General features: G+C 41.1%; 2 protein-coding genes across 2 annotated transcripts; one reads left to right on the top strand and one right to left on the bottom strand.

Annotated features, from left to right (window-relative positions):
• Window positions 1-469: 469 nt before the first annotated feature.
• Window positions 470-10,086, top strand: LOC115138376 (serine/threonine-protein kinase Nek4-like). Its single transcript, XM_029675172.2, has 16 exons — window positions 470-1,025; window positions 1,373-1,639; window positions 1,794-1,991; window positions 2,135-2,242; window positions 3,512-3,666; window positions 3,802-3,940; window positions 6,059-6,628; window positions 6,756-6,812; window positions 6,931-7,071; window positions 7,167-7,307; window positions 8,006-8,072; window positions 8,227-8,333; window positions 8,430-8,521; window positions 8,666-8,880; window positions 9,048-9,181; window positions 9,263-10,086. Exons 1-16 carry the CDS (start codon window positions 939-941, stop codon window positions 9,359-9,361), a joined length of 2,577 nt encoding a protein of 858 aa, XP_029531032.1. The 5' UTR covers window positions 470-938; the 3' UTR covers window positions 9,362-10,086.
• On the bottom strand, window positions 9,701-12,832 carry LOC115138390 (signal peptidase complex subunit 1-like). The gene is made up of 4 exons (XM_029675207.2): window positions 12,716-12,832; window positions 12,113-12,172; window positions 10,327-10,413; window positions 9,701-10,085 (listed from the first exon to the last, which is right to left on the bottom strand). The coding sequence occupies exons 1-4, from the start codon at window positions 12,749-12,751 to the stop codon at window positions 9,960-9,962; spliced, it is 309 nt and encodes a 102-aa protein (XP_029531067.1). The 5' UTR covers window positions 12,752-12,832; the 3' UTR covers window positions 9,701-9,959.
• Window positions 12,833-13,255: the final 423 nt, after the last annotated feature.

A 13,255-nucleotide genomic window follows, 5' to 3' on the forward strand; every position in this document is an offset into this window, starting at 1 on the left:
ATTCTGCTTAAGGTAGGTGCCTTCTCTATCCAAGGCCTACGGACAGGGTAAATTGTCCCAGCCTAATCGTTTGGTCAAAGTGTTAGTAATAGGCTATTGAGATAAACAATAAACACATCAATGAAAGTAAAGCCTACTAAAAACATCCAACAAATAATTGTGTTACAATGATGACAAGTCATACACAAGTAGGCTACTTCATTCCCTCTGGAATTGTATTCAATATGCTCTCTCATTATTGCCACTATAGACTAACACACTGTCAAGGACAGTGTGAGAGGAATAGGCAACATGAATTAGAATTCAATCAAACAAACTCCTTGCACTACCAACTTTGTTAGTATCATCTGCCCTCTAGTGGAGTTACCTTAGCCATCAATTACTCAATATTTTCCATCCCTCTGTCAAATCCCCATTCATTCATGCATGCATCCGTCAATTACATTATAGGGACTAAATGTAGGCTATTGAATACAGGTTGGGATGATTATAAACAACACTGTTTGAAATGAAACATTTTCTGGAAATCTATGTAATCCGTGATGTGTGAAAGGCAGACAGACAATAAAAAAATATTCATGCAATGTCCGGGGAACACCATACAACAACTGCAACAACATTTATAACAAACAGCTCATGCTCTTTTTCTACCCTAGATGGGGCTATGGGATAAATGGGGGCGTTTGTTTACGGGTTCGTACACCCCTCTAACCAACGTCAACTTTCATGTGCCAGTTGCCTAGTGACGAAAAAGCCAGTGATGATTTCCTGTGTTTTAAAAAGCGTCTTGTAGGTATATTACCCTGCGCTAAATAAGTTAGAAATCTGAATTTATAGTGTGCAGAAAATGGGAGATATTCACAGCCGTGTCTTCAATTAGTTAACTAGATTCTACCCTTTGAATTTGGGGTAACAGTTAGACTGTACGATTTGAAGTCATGAATAATTACATGTTTATCAGAGTTGTTGGAAAGGGGAGCTATGGAGAGGTGAATCTGGTGAAACACAAAACCGACCGTAAGCAGGTAAGAATACAACAATCCACTTCAAAACATGGTTTGAAAAACGTTATAATAGGTTTGTTTGACTCGGACACATGTAAGTTATTCCCTTCCCCGAATCCTCGATTTCACAACAAGTTAGCAACTAGCTAGCTAACCAACGTTCATATTACTGCCTATGGGATCTACAAATAAGGTAGATACGTTTACCATTTAGAAATAAAGAAGTGCGGCAAATGTTGTGAACATTCTGTCTAGACGCATTTGTGACAACGGTCTAGACAGAACGTTGACCACATGCGTATAGACAGAACGTGTGCAGAGTGAAATATGTTACGCGAAGTCGAACTCGTTTCTCCTGTTTTCCTTAGTATGTCATAAAGAAGTTGAACTTGACCACGTCCTCGAAACGTGAGCGGCGAGCCGCGGAACAAGAGGCTCAGCTTCTCTCGCAACTACGACACCCAAACATCGTGACATACAGGGAGTCGTGGGAAGGAGAAGACTGCCAGCTCTACATCGCCATGGGCTTCTGCGAGGGAGGCGACCTCTACCATAGACTCAAGCAACAGAAGGGGAAACTCCTACCTGAAAGGCAGGTGGTGGAGTGGTTCGTCCAGATAGCTATGGCCCTTCAGGTACATTGAAGTGCATCAAATCGTAGCTGAGATTGTATAACAATTGATTGATATGCTGCAACATCTACTCTGCCTCTTTCCATTCGTTTTGGCTGAGGCTTATGTACAGGAGAGTTAGTGACAACATCTGACTTTTTTCTCTGTTGAATTGTAGTATCTACATGAGAAGTGTATCTTGCACCGGGACCTGAAGACCCAGAATATCTTTCTGACCAAGACTAACATCATCAAAGTGGGGGACCTTGGCATCGCCCGTGTTCTGGAGAATCAGAATGACATGGCCAGCACCCTCATAGGAACACCATACTATATGAGCCCGGAGCTGTTCTCCAACAAACCCTACAACCACAAGGTACGGTATACTTAGCAGATCAATACTTGAGATCATCACTGTTTAGAGCTGCAGTTCTATTGAGCCAGACACAATCTGAGGAGATTGCTATTGTGTGCACTAGGCCATTTATTTGCCAACTTCAAGCCTCCTTTTCTCCCCAGTCTGACGTGTGGGCACTGGGCTGCTGTGTGTATGAGATGTCCACCCTAAAACATGCCTTCAATGCCAAGGACATGAACTCACTGGTGTACCGCATTGTAGAGGGAAAGGTCAGTCCCTTACGTCTTTTCCCAAATGAGTAGTCATGATCAGTGTTCCCTCTAAGTTGTGCGCTCCCCAGGAATGCCATGCTAAAGAAATATCAGCCTGCGCAGAGAAGCACAAGATTGAACTTTCTAGTTTCCCCCTTTGGTTAACACTATCAACGCTTCCCTCTACTGTGGGAATTGTGATCTAATCAATGCAATATTAGCCACGTTCAATATAACATACCGAAACAAAATTATCTATGCAAGACTTAGTATGCAAAACTAACTATGCAAGAGACTTTCTTGTTGGCAGAACGCATTGGAGTAGGATTCTATTGCATTGACAGGCAGGACTCAGGCCCATACTCTACACAGACCAATGCAGCATAACCAGTCAGAGCTGCAGTAGACCTATATGCAAATAGATCATTGCCATATATGGATCTGTGCCATTCACTTTGAACTGGATTGTGTTTACAGCATGAGTGGTCGCGAGTAGTTGCGCTTGTTTTGAGATCAGTGAGAGCTGCATGTAGCCACGTGTGCACATCTGTTAATATACTTTGCTAGTAAGTGAGTTATTATCCCAGATATAGCACATTTCTAGTCCTCAATGGGGGAGTGGTTGCTTTCTACAAGAGCACAAAATGTGTACATTTCTAGCCATCTTTGAAAAGTGACTCAGGTAAATAGCCTTTTTTTGTGTTAAATGGGTAATGTTGTATTTTGAGACAGTCTTGAATAAGCTAAGTAGCCAATAGGCAGAGGGTAGCATAATTTGTCTGATTCTCTGTAATAAAGGTATGGGAATAATAATGTTTTTTTTTTTTTTGTAAAGTGGTTTCTTGCATCAAACAACACATTTTCAGTCGCCTCCTTGTCTGGAGGACAAGTGGATAAACCGGTTAATATCTTGTTCAATGTAGGCCTACATTCCACACCACACATTGGCTGCTACTGTAGGCTGAATGATAGAACAGCTATGTTAAAATGTTATGTAATGCATTTTCTCCATCGTTTTTTTTTATGGTGGACCACTCTGATAGGCCTACATTATGATCAATTAGCCACAGTATCCCACTGTTATAACTGTAACTTAAAGCTGATACAGACTCAGTGTTCACAGTAAAAGTGCAACAGAAGTTGCACACAATTTTCAAAATGTTAAAAGTTTGCGCTCAGCAGACCTGAAATTTGCTCAGTGCTGAAAAGAATTAGAGGGAACATTGGTCATGATGACAGATTATTTGTTTGCTACTAGATTCATTGATCTATTTTCCTGTCATCCAGTTGCCTCAGATGCCGAGTAAGTACGATCCTCAGCTGGGAGAGCTGATAAAGAGCATGCTGTGTAAGAGACCAGAGGACAGACCTGATGTCAAACATATCCTACGTCAGCCCTACATCAAACGACAAATCGCAATGTTTTTAGAGGCCACCAAAGAGTAGGTGGCTTCATTTGTTGTAGTACCTGGCTAACGCTTTCTTTCTCTCTCGCTTCTTTGTATGTTGAACAAATAGTTAGTAAATGTGTAGGATTGATGTCATCTTGGATATCTTGTTTGTTCAAATCACTCTAGGAAAACTGCCAAGTCCATAAAGAAAGCTGTTGGTGGTAGTAGCAGCAGACCCACTGCAGCGTCTATGGTTTCGTCTAAGCCCAGGCCTGAGCCCCCCCCTCAATGTCCCCAGCCAGACCTAAACACCAAAGGGAAAAGGGTGAGAGTGAACAGCTAACAGAACAGCACTAAAATACTCTGGGAAAATATATATATATATATATATATACTGTGAGAGACGGAATCTAAAACAAACATCCAGAAAATCACATTGTATGATTTTTAAGTAATTAATTTGCATTTTATTGCATGCAATAAGTATTTGATCACCTACCAACCAGTAAGAATTCCGGCTCTCACAGACCTGTTAGTTTTTCTTTAAGAACCCCTCCTGTTCTCCACTCATTACCTGTATTAACTGCACCTGTTTGAACTGTATAAAAGACACCTGTCCACACACTCAATCAAACAGACTCCAACCTCTCCACAATGGCCAAGACCAGACAGCTAGAAATTACAGGCCTCTCATCTTTTTAAGTGGGAGAACTTGCATAGTTGGTGGCTGACTAAATACTTTTTTGTCCCACTGTATGTGTGTGTGTGTGTGTATATATATATATATATGCACAGTGTGGCATATCAAGAAGTTGATTAGACAGTTATCATTACACAGGTGCACCTTGTGCTGTGGACAAAAAGCCACTCTAAAATGTGCAGTTTTGTCACACAACACAATGCCACAGATGTCTCAAGTTTTGAGGGAGCGTGCAATTGTCATGCTGACTGCAGGAATGTCCACCAGAGCTGTTGCCAGAGAATTGAATGTTCATTTCTCTACCAATGTTGTTTTAGAGAATTTTGTAGTATGTCCAACCGGTCTCACAACCGCAGACCACGGCAGCCCAGGACCTCCACATCCAGCTTCTTCACCTGCAGGATTGACTGAGACTAGCAACACAGACAGCTGATGAAACTGAGGAATATTTCTGTCTGTAATAGTTCAGTTCATTTTATTTTTACAGGGACAGTGCACATTAATCAACGTTTCAGTAAAAGTGCCGGTTTTAGCCAGCCGGCTAATTTTCAACCGCAGTCCCTGGGCAGGTTATTAAAAACAATTACAATATAGACAATAGCACCATAGAACAAGCAAGACATAGCAACATAGGACAAGCAAGACATAGCATACAGACAGAGCAACATAGAACAAAAAGCAGCAAGACAAAATTCATAAAAGCAACAAAGTGTTTCCACACCTCACAAGCTACAGACAACAGACAACATGGAAAGCGGCAACACACAGCTAGGGACCATGTTCACAAATCTGATTGACCTTCAGCCAGGTCTTCAAGCATTTTGTGAAAGTGTGATATGTGGTGCAGTTATGTGTGTCTGATGGCAGTGTATTCCAGACATGGGAAGCTCTCACAGAGAATGCAGATTTACTAAAGGTGCTTTTCCTTAGGGAACTATACAGTCACCTCTCATGGCAGACCTTGTGGATCTGCTGCCATATGTCTGGGTTTTCTGTTTAACAAAAATATTGAGTGGAGGGGGAGCCAGGCCATTAAGGATCTTGAATACAAGACATGCGTCGGTGTATTGCACAAGATTTTCCCAACTCAAGAGCTCATGCTTTCTAAGGATGTGACAATGATGATGGCTATTGGGCTTCCTATCAAGCACTTTGAGAGCCTGTTTGTAGACCGACTGAATAGGTTTTAATGTTGTACAGCAAGCTTGGGCCCAACTAGTCAAGCAGTATGTTAAGTGGGGGAGTATCATAGATTTGAAGTACAGTTTTGCTACCTCTGTAGTCAAACAATTTCGTATAAATCGGAAATTAGCTAGATTGAATTTAGTTATTTGAATTACCTTTTTCACATGCTTTTTAAAAGAGAGGTTGGAATCAAGTATGATGCCAAGGTACTTAAAATCGGATAAAGCCATTTTGTGGGGAAATACTCTTTCTGATTGGCTGGGCCTGGCTCCCCAGTGGATGGGCCTATGCCCTCGAAGGCCCACCCATGGATGCACCCCTGCCCAGTCATGTGAAATCCATAGATTAGGGCTTAATGAATTTATTTCAATTGACTGATTTCCTTATATGAACTGTAACTCATTAAAATTGTTGTATGTTGTGGTTATATTTTTGTTTGAGAGAGAAAGACGGTGAGAGATACAGGCCATAAAGTAAAAAATATGCTCATCAAGTTGCACAAGTGTCTTAATTGTTTTCATTGTGGTGTGTTTGTTCTATTTCTGTTCTCATTCATAGGAGATGAACTCACAAAGGCGTAATGGATACAATGGAATCATTAAAGACGCCCCACCCAAGACATATCTAACACCCAAATTCCCTGCATCAGACATTCTCAACACCACTGGTGCATCCTTAGCAACCATCAGTAACATTGACATTGATATCCAGCCACAGGAAGAGGAGAGAAGGGCCCAGAGAGGGGATCCCTCCCACCTTCGGCCTCCCCCTAGCAGGGTGCTATCAGGTGTCAGTAGCAGGGTAGAGGAGAGGAGGACCGCCAATGCACCTCTAATGCAGTGTGCTTTGAATCACAGAGACGGAGTCAGAACCTCTGTAGAGAAAACTGTGAACATGGACGATAAGGATGACACAACGGAGCTACTCAAAGATGTGGTCATTGAGAGCCCTGCGCCTGAACAGATCGTAAGTCTGAATGTTTCCACCAGCTTGCCTGAATCAAGTTCTGCAGGGGAATTCAAAGTGGAATACACTGGACAGACTTTTGAAGTAAATATTGATAACAAAGATGACACCATGAATCTTCTGAAGGAGGATCCCACACAAAAACATCCTGCAGATGTCAGAGTAAGTACCTGGCTTGTGGATAGGGAATGATACTCATGTACTACACACAGTGCACATACATTAGTAAATTCTGTGAATGAGAGTTGTCGTAGTTGTAAGCCTCTGTGTTATTGCCTTGTCTTTAAAGGAGAGCTTGGAATCCACAGAAAAGCTCCTAGAAACCCTTCCTCCTGTTATAACACTGGTAAGAACCAGTTTGTTCTCATATTGTGGGAATTTGTTTATTCTGTAGGCTACCACACTCCATATAGCACATCCTTTAGAGGTCATTGATGCTAGTTATGTTTTATCTGTGTATGTAGGAACCCTGTCACATGGAGCACCTCTCTCCAGTCCCAGAGCAGGACACGCTCCCTATGTGTACGCCTTCCTCCTCTGAGCCATTTGTCTCCCGGCAACGCAGGCAGAAGGACAGGAGGTGGATACAGAGTGATCCGGACAAGGTGAGGACAGTGACTGGGGGACTTTATCATGGCTTTGAGCTGTCAAAGTGCTTTGGAACCTAAAGGCTCTTCAACCTTTGCTTGTTCTTTCCCAGTGTAAAGTGACAGGTCCTAGACCTCTACCGCCTCCTCCTGTTGATGCAATGGTAGTGGAGGAGAAGAAGAGGAGGGCTACCACAACAAACTCTTCCACAACCATTAACTCCTCCAAGGACAGCAACATTCCACTGACACAAGTGAGGTCAATGCACTAAACAGCTACTGCTCAAACATATGGTTGAGGTCTTGGAATATACACTGAGTGTACAGAACATTAAGGACACCTCTTTCCATCACATAAACTGACCAGGTGAAAGCTATGATCCTGTTAAATCCACTTCAATCAGCGTAGGTGAAGGGGAGGAGACAGGTTAAAGAATGATTTTTTAAAGCCTTGAGACCGTTGAGGCATGGATTGTGCATGTGTGCCATTGAGGGTGAATGGGCAAGACAAAATATTTAAGTGCCTTTGAATGGGGTATGGTAGTAGGTTCCAGGCGCACCTGTTTGTGTCAAGAACTGCAAAAAAAAAACGTTTTCACCGTGTATCAAGAATGGTCCACCACCCAGAAGACATCCAGCCAACTTGATACAACTGTGGGAGGCATTGGAGTCATGGGCCAGCATCACTATGGAACGCTTTTAACACCTTGTAGAGTCCATGCTCCCGACTAATTGAGGCTGTTCTGAGGGTAAAAGGGAGGGGTGCAACTCAATATTATGAAGGTGTTCCTAATGTTTGGTATACTCAGTGTATACTGCTAATTGTATATTGTCAATTATATTTCCTTTTTGTTGAAATAAAGATGTTCCAACTTTACAATAAGTTTAATGCCCATGTATTTAGATGGTAATTACATAGGCAGGTAAAGTTTAATATCTCTACTGCTTCCAGGAGCGTCCTCTTTCAGCCAGGGAGAGGAGAAGACTGAGGCAGTCCCAGGAGAATCCAAGCCAACCAGGTTAACTCCTCTGCTCTGTGTTGTCAATATATCATATGACCATAGGACCAGACAGAATTGGCAAGGGCCATTTTGTCATATTAAACAATAAAGCGGTAGCTATGCTTTGTATTGCTCACTGTAGTATTCTTCTTTCCTGCGGTTGTCAATACAGTAAGAAGGGCGTCGAATGAGGTTGCCTCGTTACATAATAAGCAGCCAGAGTTCCAGAACCCCACTGTCATTCTCTCTGTATCTGACATGGGCAAGGAAACAAACAAGGTAACTATAGGTTGATCTCCATTGTCTTAATGTTACAGTAAGTTAAATCAGTGTATAATTGGCTTCAGTCTATGACAGTGGTGTATTCTTCTCTAGCAAGACAGGTTGCTGGGGCGACCATCTGACGACGATGAATACAGCTCCTCCACCAGCTCAACTGATCACTCTGAGAGGGACTGCAAAGAGGGGTAAAAACAACTTGTTCTGGCTCTTTGGGAGTAGTGCCCCCCCTCCCACCCATAGAAACACCCACCCATAGAAGCACGAAGCCCTTTAAGTGTTGCTGGTGATATGCGCATTTAAATCTGACACGTTTTTTTTTTTTATTGCAGAAAGAGTGAATCCAGTGATTTGCAGGACCTGGTTCAGAGGATGGCCCATACATTGCGAATGGATGGCAGAGATGCTGTTAGTGAGCTGGGTGTTGGTAGATCTGGCTCTACTCCACTGGCTGAGTTTAAGTTGAACAGGAAGTACAGGGACACACTGGTGCTGCATGGGAAAGCTAGGGAGGAGCAGGAGTTCCACTTCAGTGAATTACCCAACGGTCAGTCTCAGCCAAAACAGTCTCCTTGAGCATCCTTAGCAGATTCAATGCGTGTTTCAATGCAATATTGCCCTGGTGACTGGTTTATCACTGAGAAATCAATTTATTTCCACATAAGAAATAAGTGAATTCAAAACAAAAATTGTATTCAACTCTCCTCTTAAAAGGCACCACATCTGGACCGGCGAAGGTCCGCAGAGCCATTGAGCACCTGAGAACAGATGTGGTGAAGGGACTGGGGGTGAAGCTGTTGGACAGAGTCCTGGAAATAATGGAGGTCGATGACGAGGACAAACGAGAGGTTAAGATTCAAAATGACATCCATGATCGTGCTTCCAGCTAGACATGGCTGTAATCTGTTTTATTCTTTCTCCACACACAGCGGTGTCTTCGGGAGCAGATGGGAGAGGACAAGTACCAGTCATATGCTCTGATGGTGCGGCAGCTAAAGTTCTTTGAGGATGTTTCGTTCAAGGGTTAGGTTCAGCTAATGAACAATGCAATACTTTTGTATAGACAATCGCATCTCCATATCCTATGTATAAGTTCATGTAGACTATTTTTAAACCTCACTTTAAATATAAATACATAATCTAATTTTCCATAAAGGTTACAATATGCAATGAGTCTTCTGTTACCATTTTTCTACCTGTTAGGTAGATTGATTATTGTAATGAAATATTTATAATGCAAACTAGTGCAATAATAAATGTACCTATAAACACATAGTAAATTCTTAATTGCCTGATTGTATATAAGTTGCAGGACGTAGAAGGACTGTATTGTAGATATTTCCATCCCCTTTGTTTGACTTTATAAATCATTTAAAGTTCTTTATTTATCCTTACATTACATAGATTCTTATATCCACATTATTAAACCGTTGGGATGATAACATGAGTGCAGTCTACAAAGTATCCACAGTAGCAAATCTGTTGATTGTACATTGACATTCCACCACTGTTTGGCATAATACCCTGTAACAAAGGGTTCCTTTAAACAAGGATTTATTGTACAGACATACGGTTATTTTCAGTCACAAAACGTGTCTTGGGCAAACTGGTACAAACAGTCATGATCTACTTGTGCTTCTTCTTCTTCAGATTCTCCTGAGGCTTTTGCAGGGTTTCTCCTGTAGTCTCTGGTAGGGCTGGCTGCCAGGAGAGGGGGTTCTGTCTGTACATGGGCCAGGGGGGCAGGGTCAGCTGAGAAGGGGAGAGGCGAGGAGACATGGGATAAGGGCGAGATGTTCAGGAGAAGAGGGTTAGTTAGTCCCGTAAAATGTTTTACATTGCAGATGAGTGTAATGACTACAGAGTATACATTTTGAATAAACCTGAGTCAAGGTTGGTCTGTGGGTGCACTCTTTGCACAGGTGCAACATTTTCTGCTTGGCACAACATCAAATACACATATTCAGGGACAATGGAATGAAACTTAACTCACCAAACAAGACACAGCAAAACCTCCTAACACTATGTACACAGTCCACCCAAACTGTTCAATGATGAGGCCATAAGCGAATCCGATCACCTGGAGAGTAATGCAAGGGGTTAGCCTAATAATGGACTAAAGGAGCCTAATGTTACTCCTTCCATTCCAAGATATTACATGTTCTGTTTAAAGACTAACTGGCTTTGGAAGCCAAAACAGCCAAATACATATAAACGTGAATCGATTGTCAATTAGGTTCTAGAAACATAAATCCCTCTACTTTCAAATCATTTCAAAATGGAGGATACACACTTACTCTCAACTGTTTTAACACAGCTGCAGCCGACAGTATTTTTTTGTGACGTTCATCTTCCATTACAAACAGGTGTTCAGAGACAGATAACTAATTAGTACAGGTAGTTCACTCTTGTCTTAGATAAACTAGAATGGAAATGCAACCTGGTCTCAGAGGATTTCGTATTATTCTGTATGTAAATCTGAGAACCCAATTTAGAATTATGTTACATTTCGTATGGTGTGTATTAATTTGTGGATCTCCATCACCCATTCCGTATGATATGTTATGAATTACAATTCATATTATGTTAAGAATTTGCAAAAAGTACAATGTTACAAATTCTAGCTAGGTGTTGGTTTTAAGGTTAAGTTTATGAGTAGGTGTTTGGTTTTAAGGTTAAGTTTATGAGTTAGGTTAAAGGGATAGTGTTAGCTAACATGCTAAGTAGTTGGAAATTAGCTAAAAAGTAGTAAGAAAACTGAACAAAAATATTAACGCAACATGTAAAGTGCCGGTGTCATGAGCTGAAATAAAAGATCCCAGAAATGTTCCATACGCACAAAAAGCATATCTCAAATGTTTTTGTTTACATCCCTGTTCGTGAGCATTTAATCCTTTGCCAAGATAATCCATCCACCTTACAGGTGTAGCATATCGAGAAGCTGATTAAACAGCATGATCATTACACAGGTGCACCTTGTACTGGGGGCAATAAAAGGCCATCCTAAAATGTGCAGTTTTGTCACACAACGCCACTGATGTCTCAAGTTGAGGAAGCATGCTGACGGCAGGAATATCCACCCGACCTGTTGCCATAGAATTTAATGTTAATTTCTCTACCATTATGTTTTAGAGACGTCCAATCGGCCTCACAACCACATACCTTGTGTAACCATGCCAAGCTAGGACCTCCACATCCGGCTTCTTTACCTACGGGATCGTCTGAGACCAGCTACCCAGACAGCTGATGAAAATGACAACTATTTCTGTCTGCAATAGCCCTTTCGTGGGGAAAAACTAATTCTGATTGGCTGGGCCTGGTTCCTAAGTGGGTGGGCCTACATGTCATGTGAAATCTATAGATTAGCGCCTTATTAATTTATTTAAATTGACTGATTTCCTTAAGAAATGTAACTCAGTAAAATCGTTAACCGTTGAGTTTATTTTTCTTCAGTATAGTTGAAAAGTAGCTAATTAGCTAAAATACTAAAGATGTCTGATGAGATTCAACCTTTGGGTTGCTAGATGTTCACGTTATTTTTCCATAAGTAACCATCTGTCTTGTGTAACCATACCAAACGTAACATATACTAATGAGTGTATCGGATTTACGTTTACTATGTTACGTCTAGTCTATGAGACCAGGCTGGGAAATATGGCCATGTGGGAACCCTAACCAAATGGAACTGGGAGTCATGATCAACGGCTAGGGTTAAACCTAGTGTAAAAACAACACACTGAAAAGTACATTTTAATAGGCATGTTTGTCAGGCCACTCACCGCTGAGGCAAGTATGATTCCTTGGAAGATCTGCTCCGCCAGCTTCTGTCCTTTATAATCCTAAAACATCACCAAGCCATTTGCAAAGTTTATCATTTTTGAGGAAAGACTGGTAGATTGTTACATCACAACTGGAAAACTAATATCTGACGTGTCAATCAATAATCAAGACAGATCAATAAGGTTAATCAAAAGTGGTGCCTTGAAGAGTAGTATTATTATAGGCTTTGTGATTGGGGATGCATTTATACATTTGGTTCGAACTCTAGGGCATGCACAATAACACTATCTTGCGGTTCAATGATGTGCCATATGGGCATCTAGCTGGCTAGCATCCAAACATTGATCAATGTTTGATTCCAACAATATGACATGGATTTATGGTTGGATGAATAGTTAGCTAATTATTATACTCTTACCAATGTTCAATATTATTTTTGCATCGAATTTCGGTTCGAACTAGTTTATACGTTATTGCTCCCTAGCTAGCTTACTGCAACTGCTTGTAGCAAACGTTAGCTAGCCTTTGATTAATCTACTCATTATTTTTTTATTTGTAGCTATTTGCAAGTCTTTGAATTCAGTAATAGTTCAAATTCTTACCATGTGTGTTGGAATGGAGTTAAATATTGACAACATCTTTCTACGTCAGATAGCTAATCAGCGTAAAGTAAAACTGCATACAATTTGTCTGGTTAGACTTCCGGTTTCAAAAAGCATACGTAGTATTTCGAAGGACCTTAGAGAGCATCAACATGACCGCAGGCGACTGCCGATTGACTGATCTAAAAATCAACTTGCATGATAAATAATTACTAATTGTTATTTGTAGATCAGTCAGTCAGTCACAATTTAACCATGATACATTGCTGTTTTGAGCCATAGACTGTAAAAGGAAAGGGGGAAGTATTCGATCAAGCGACACCATTCAAATCTAAATCCAATTGTATTTGTCACACGCGCTGAGTACAACTGGTGAATACTTTACATTAACATGCTTGCTTACTACCCCTTCCCAACAATGCAGTTTTAAAATAAAATACTAAGATAAGGAATAAAATAAAATACACAAGAATAGAGCTACAGTGCATTCAGAAAGTATTCAGGCCCCTTGACTTTTTTCCACATTTTGTTACTTTACAG

This window comes from Oncorhynchus nerka, linkage group LG2 (assembly GCF_034236695.1).
Source record: "Oncorhynchus nerka isolate Pitt River linkage group LG2, Oner_Uvic_2.0, whole genome shotgun sequence".
NCBI classification, from domain to species: Eukaryota; Metazoa; Chordata; class Actinopteri; order Salmoniformes; family Salmonidae; genus Oncorhynchus; species Oncorhynchus nerka.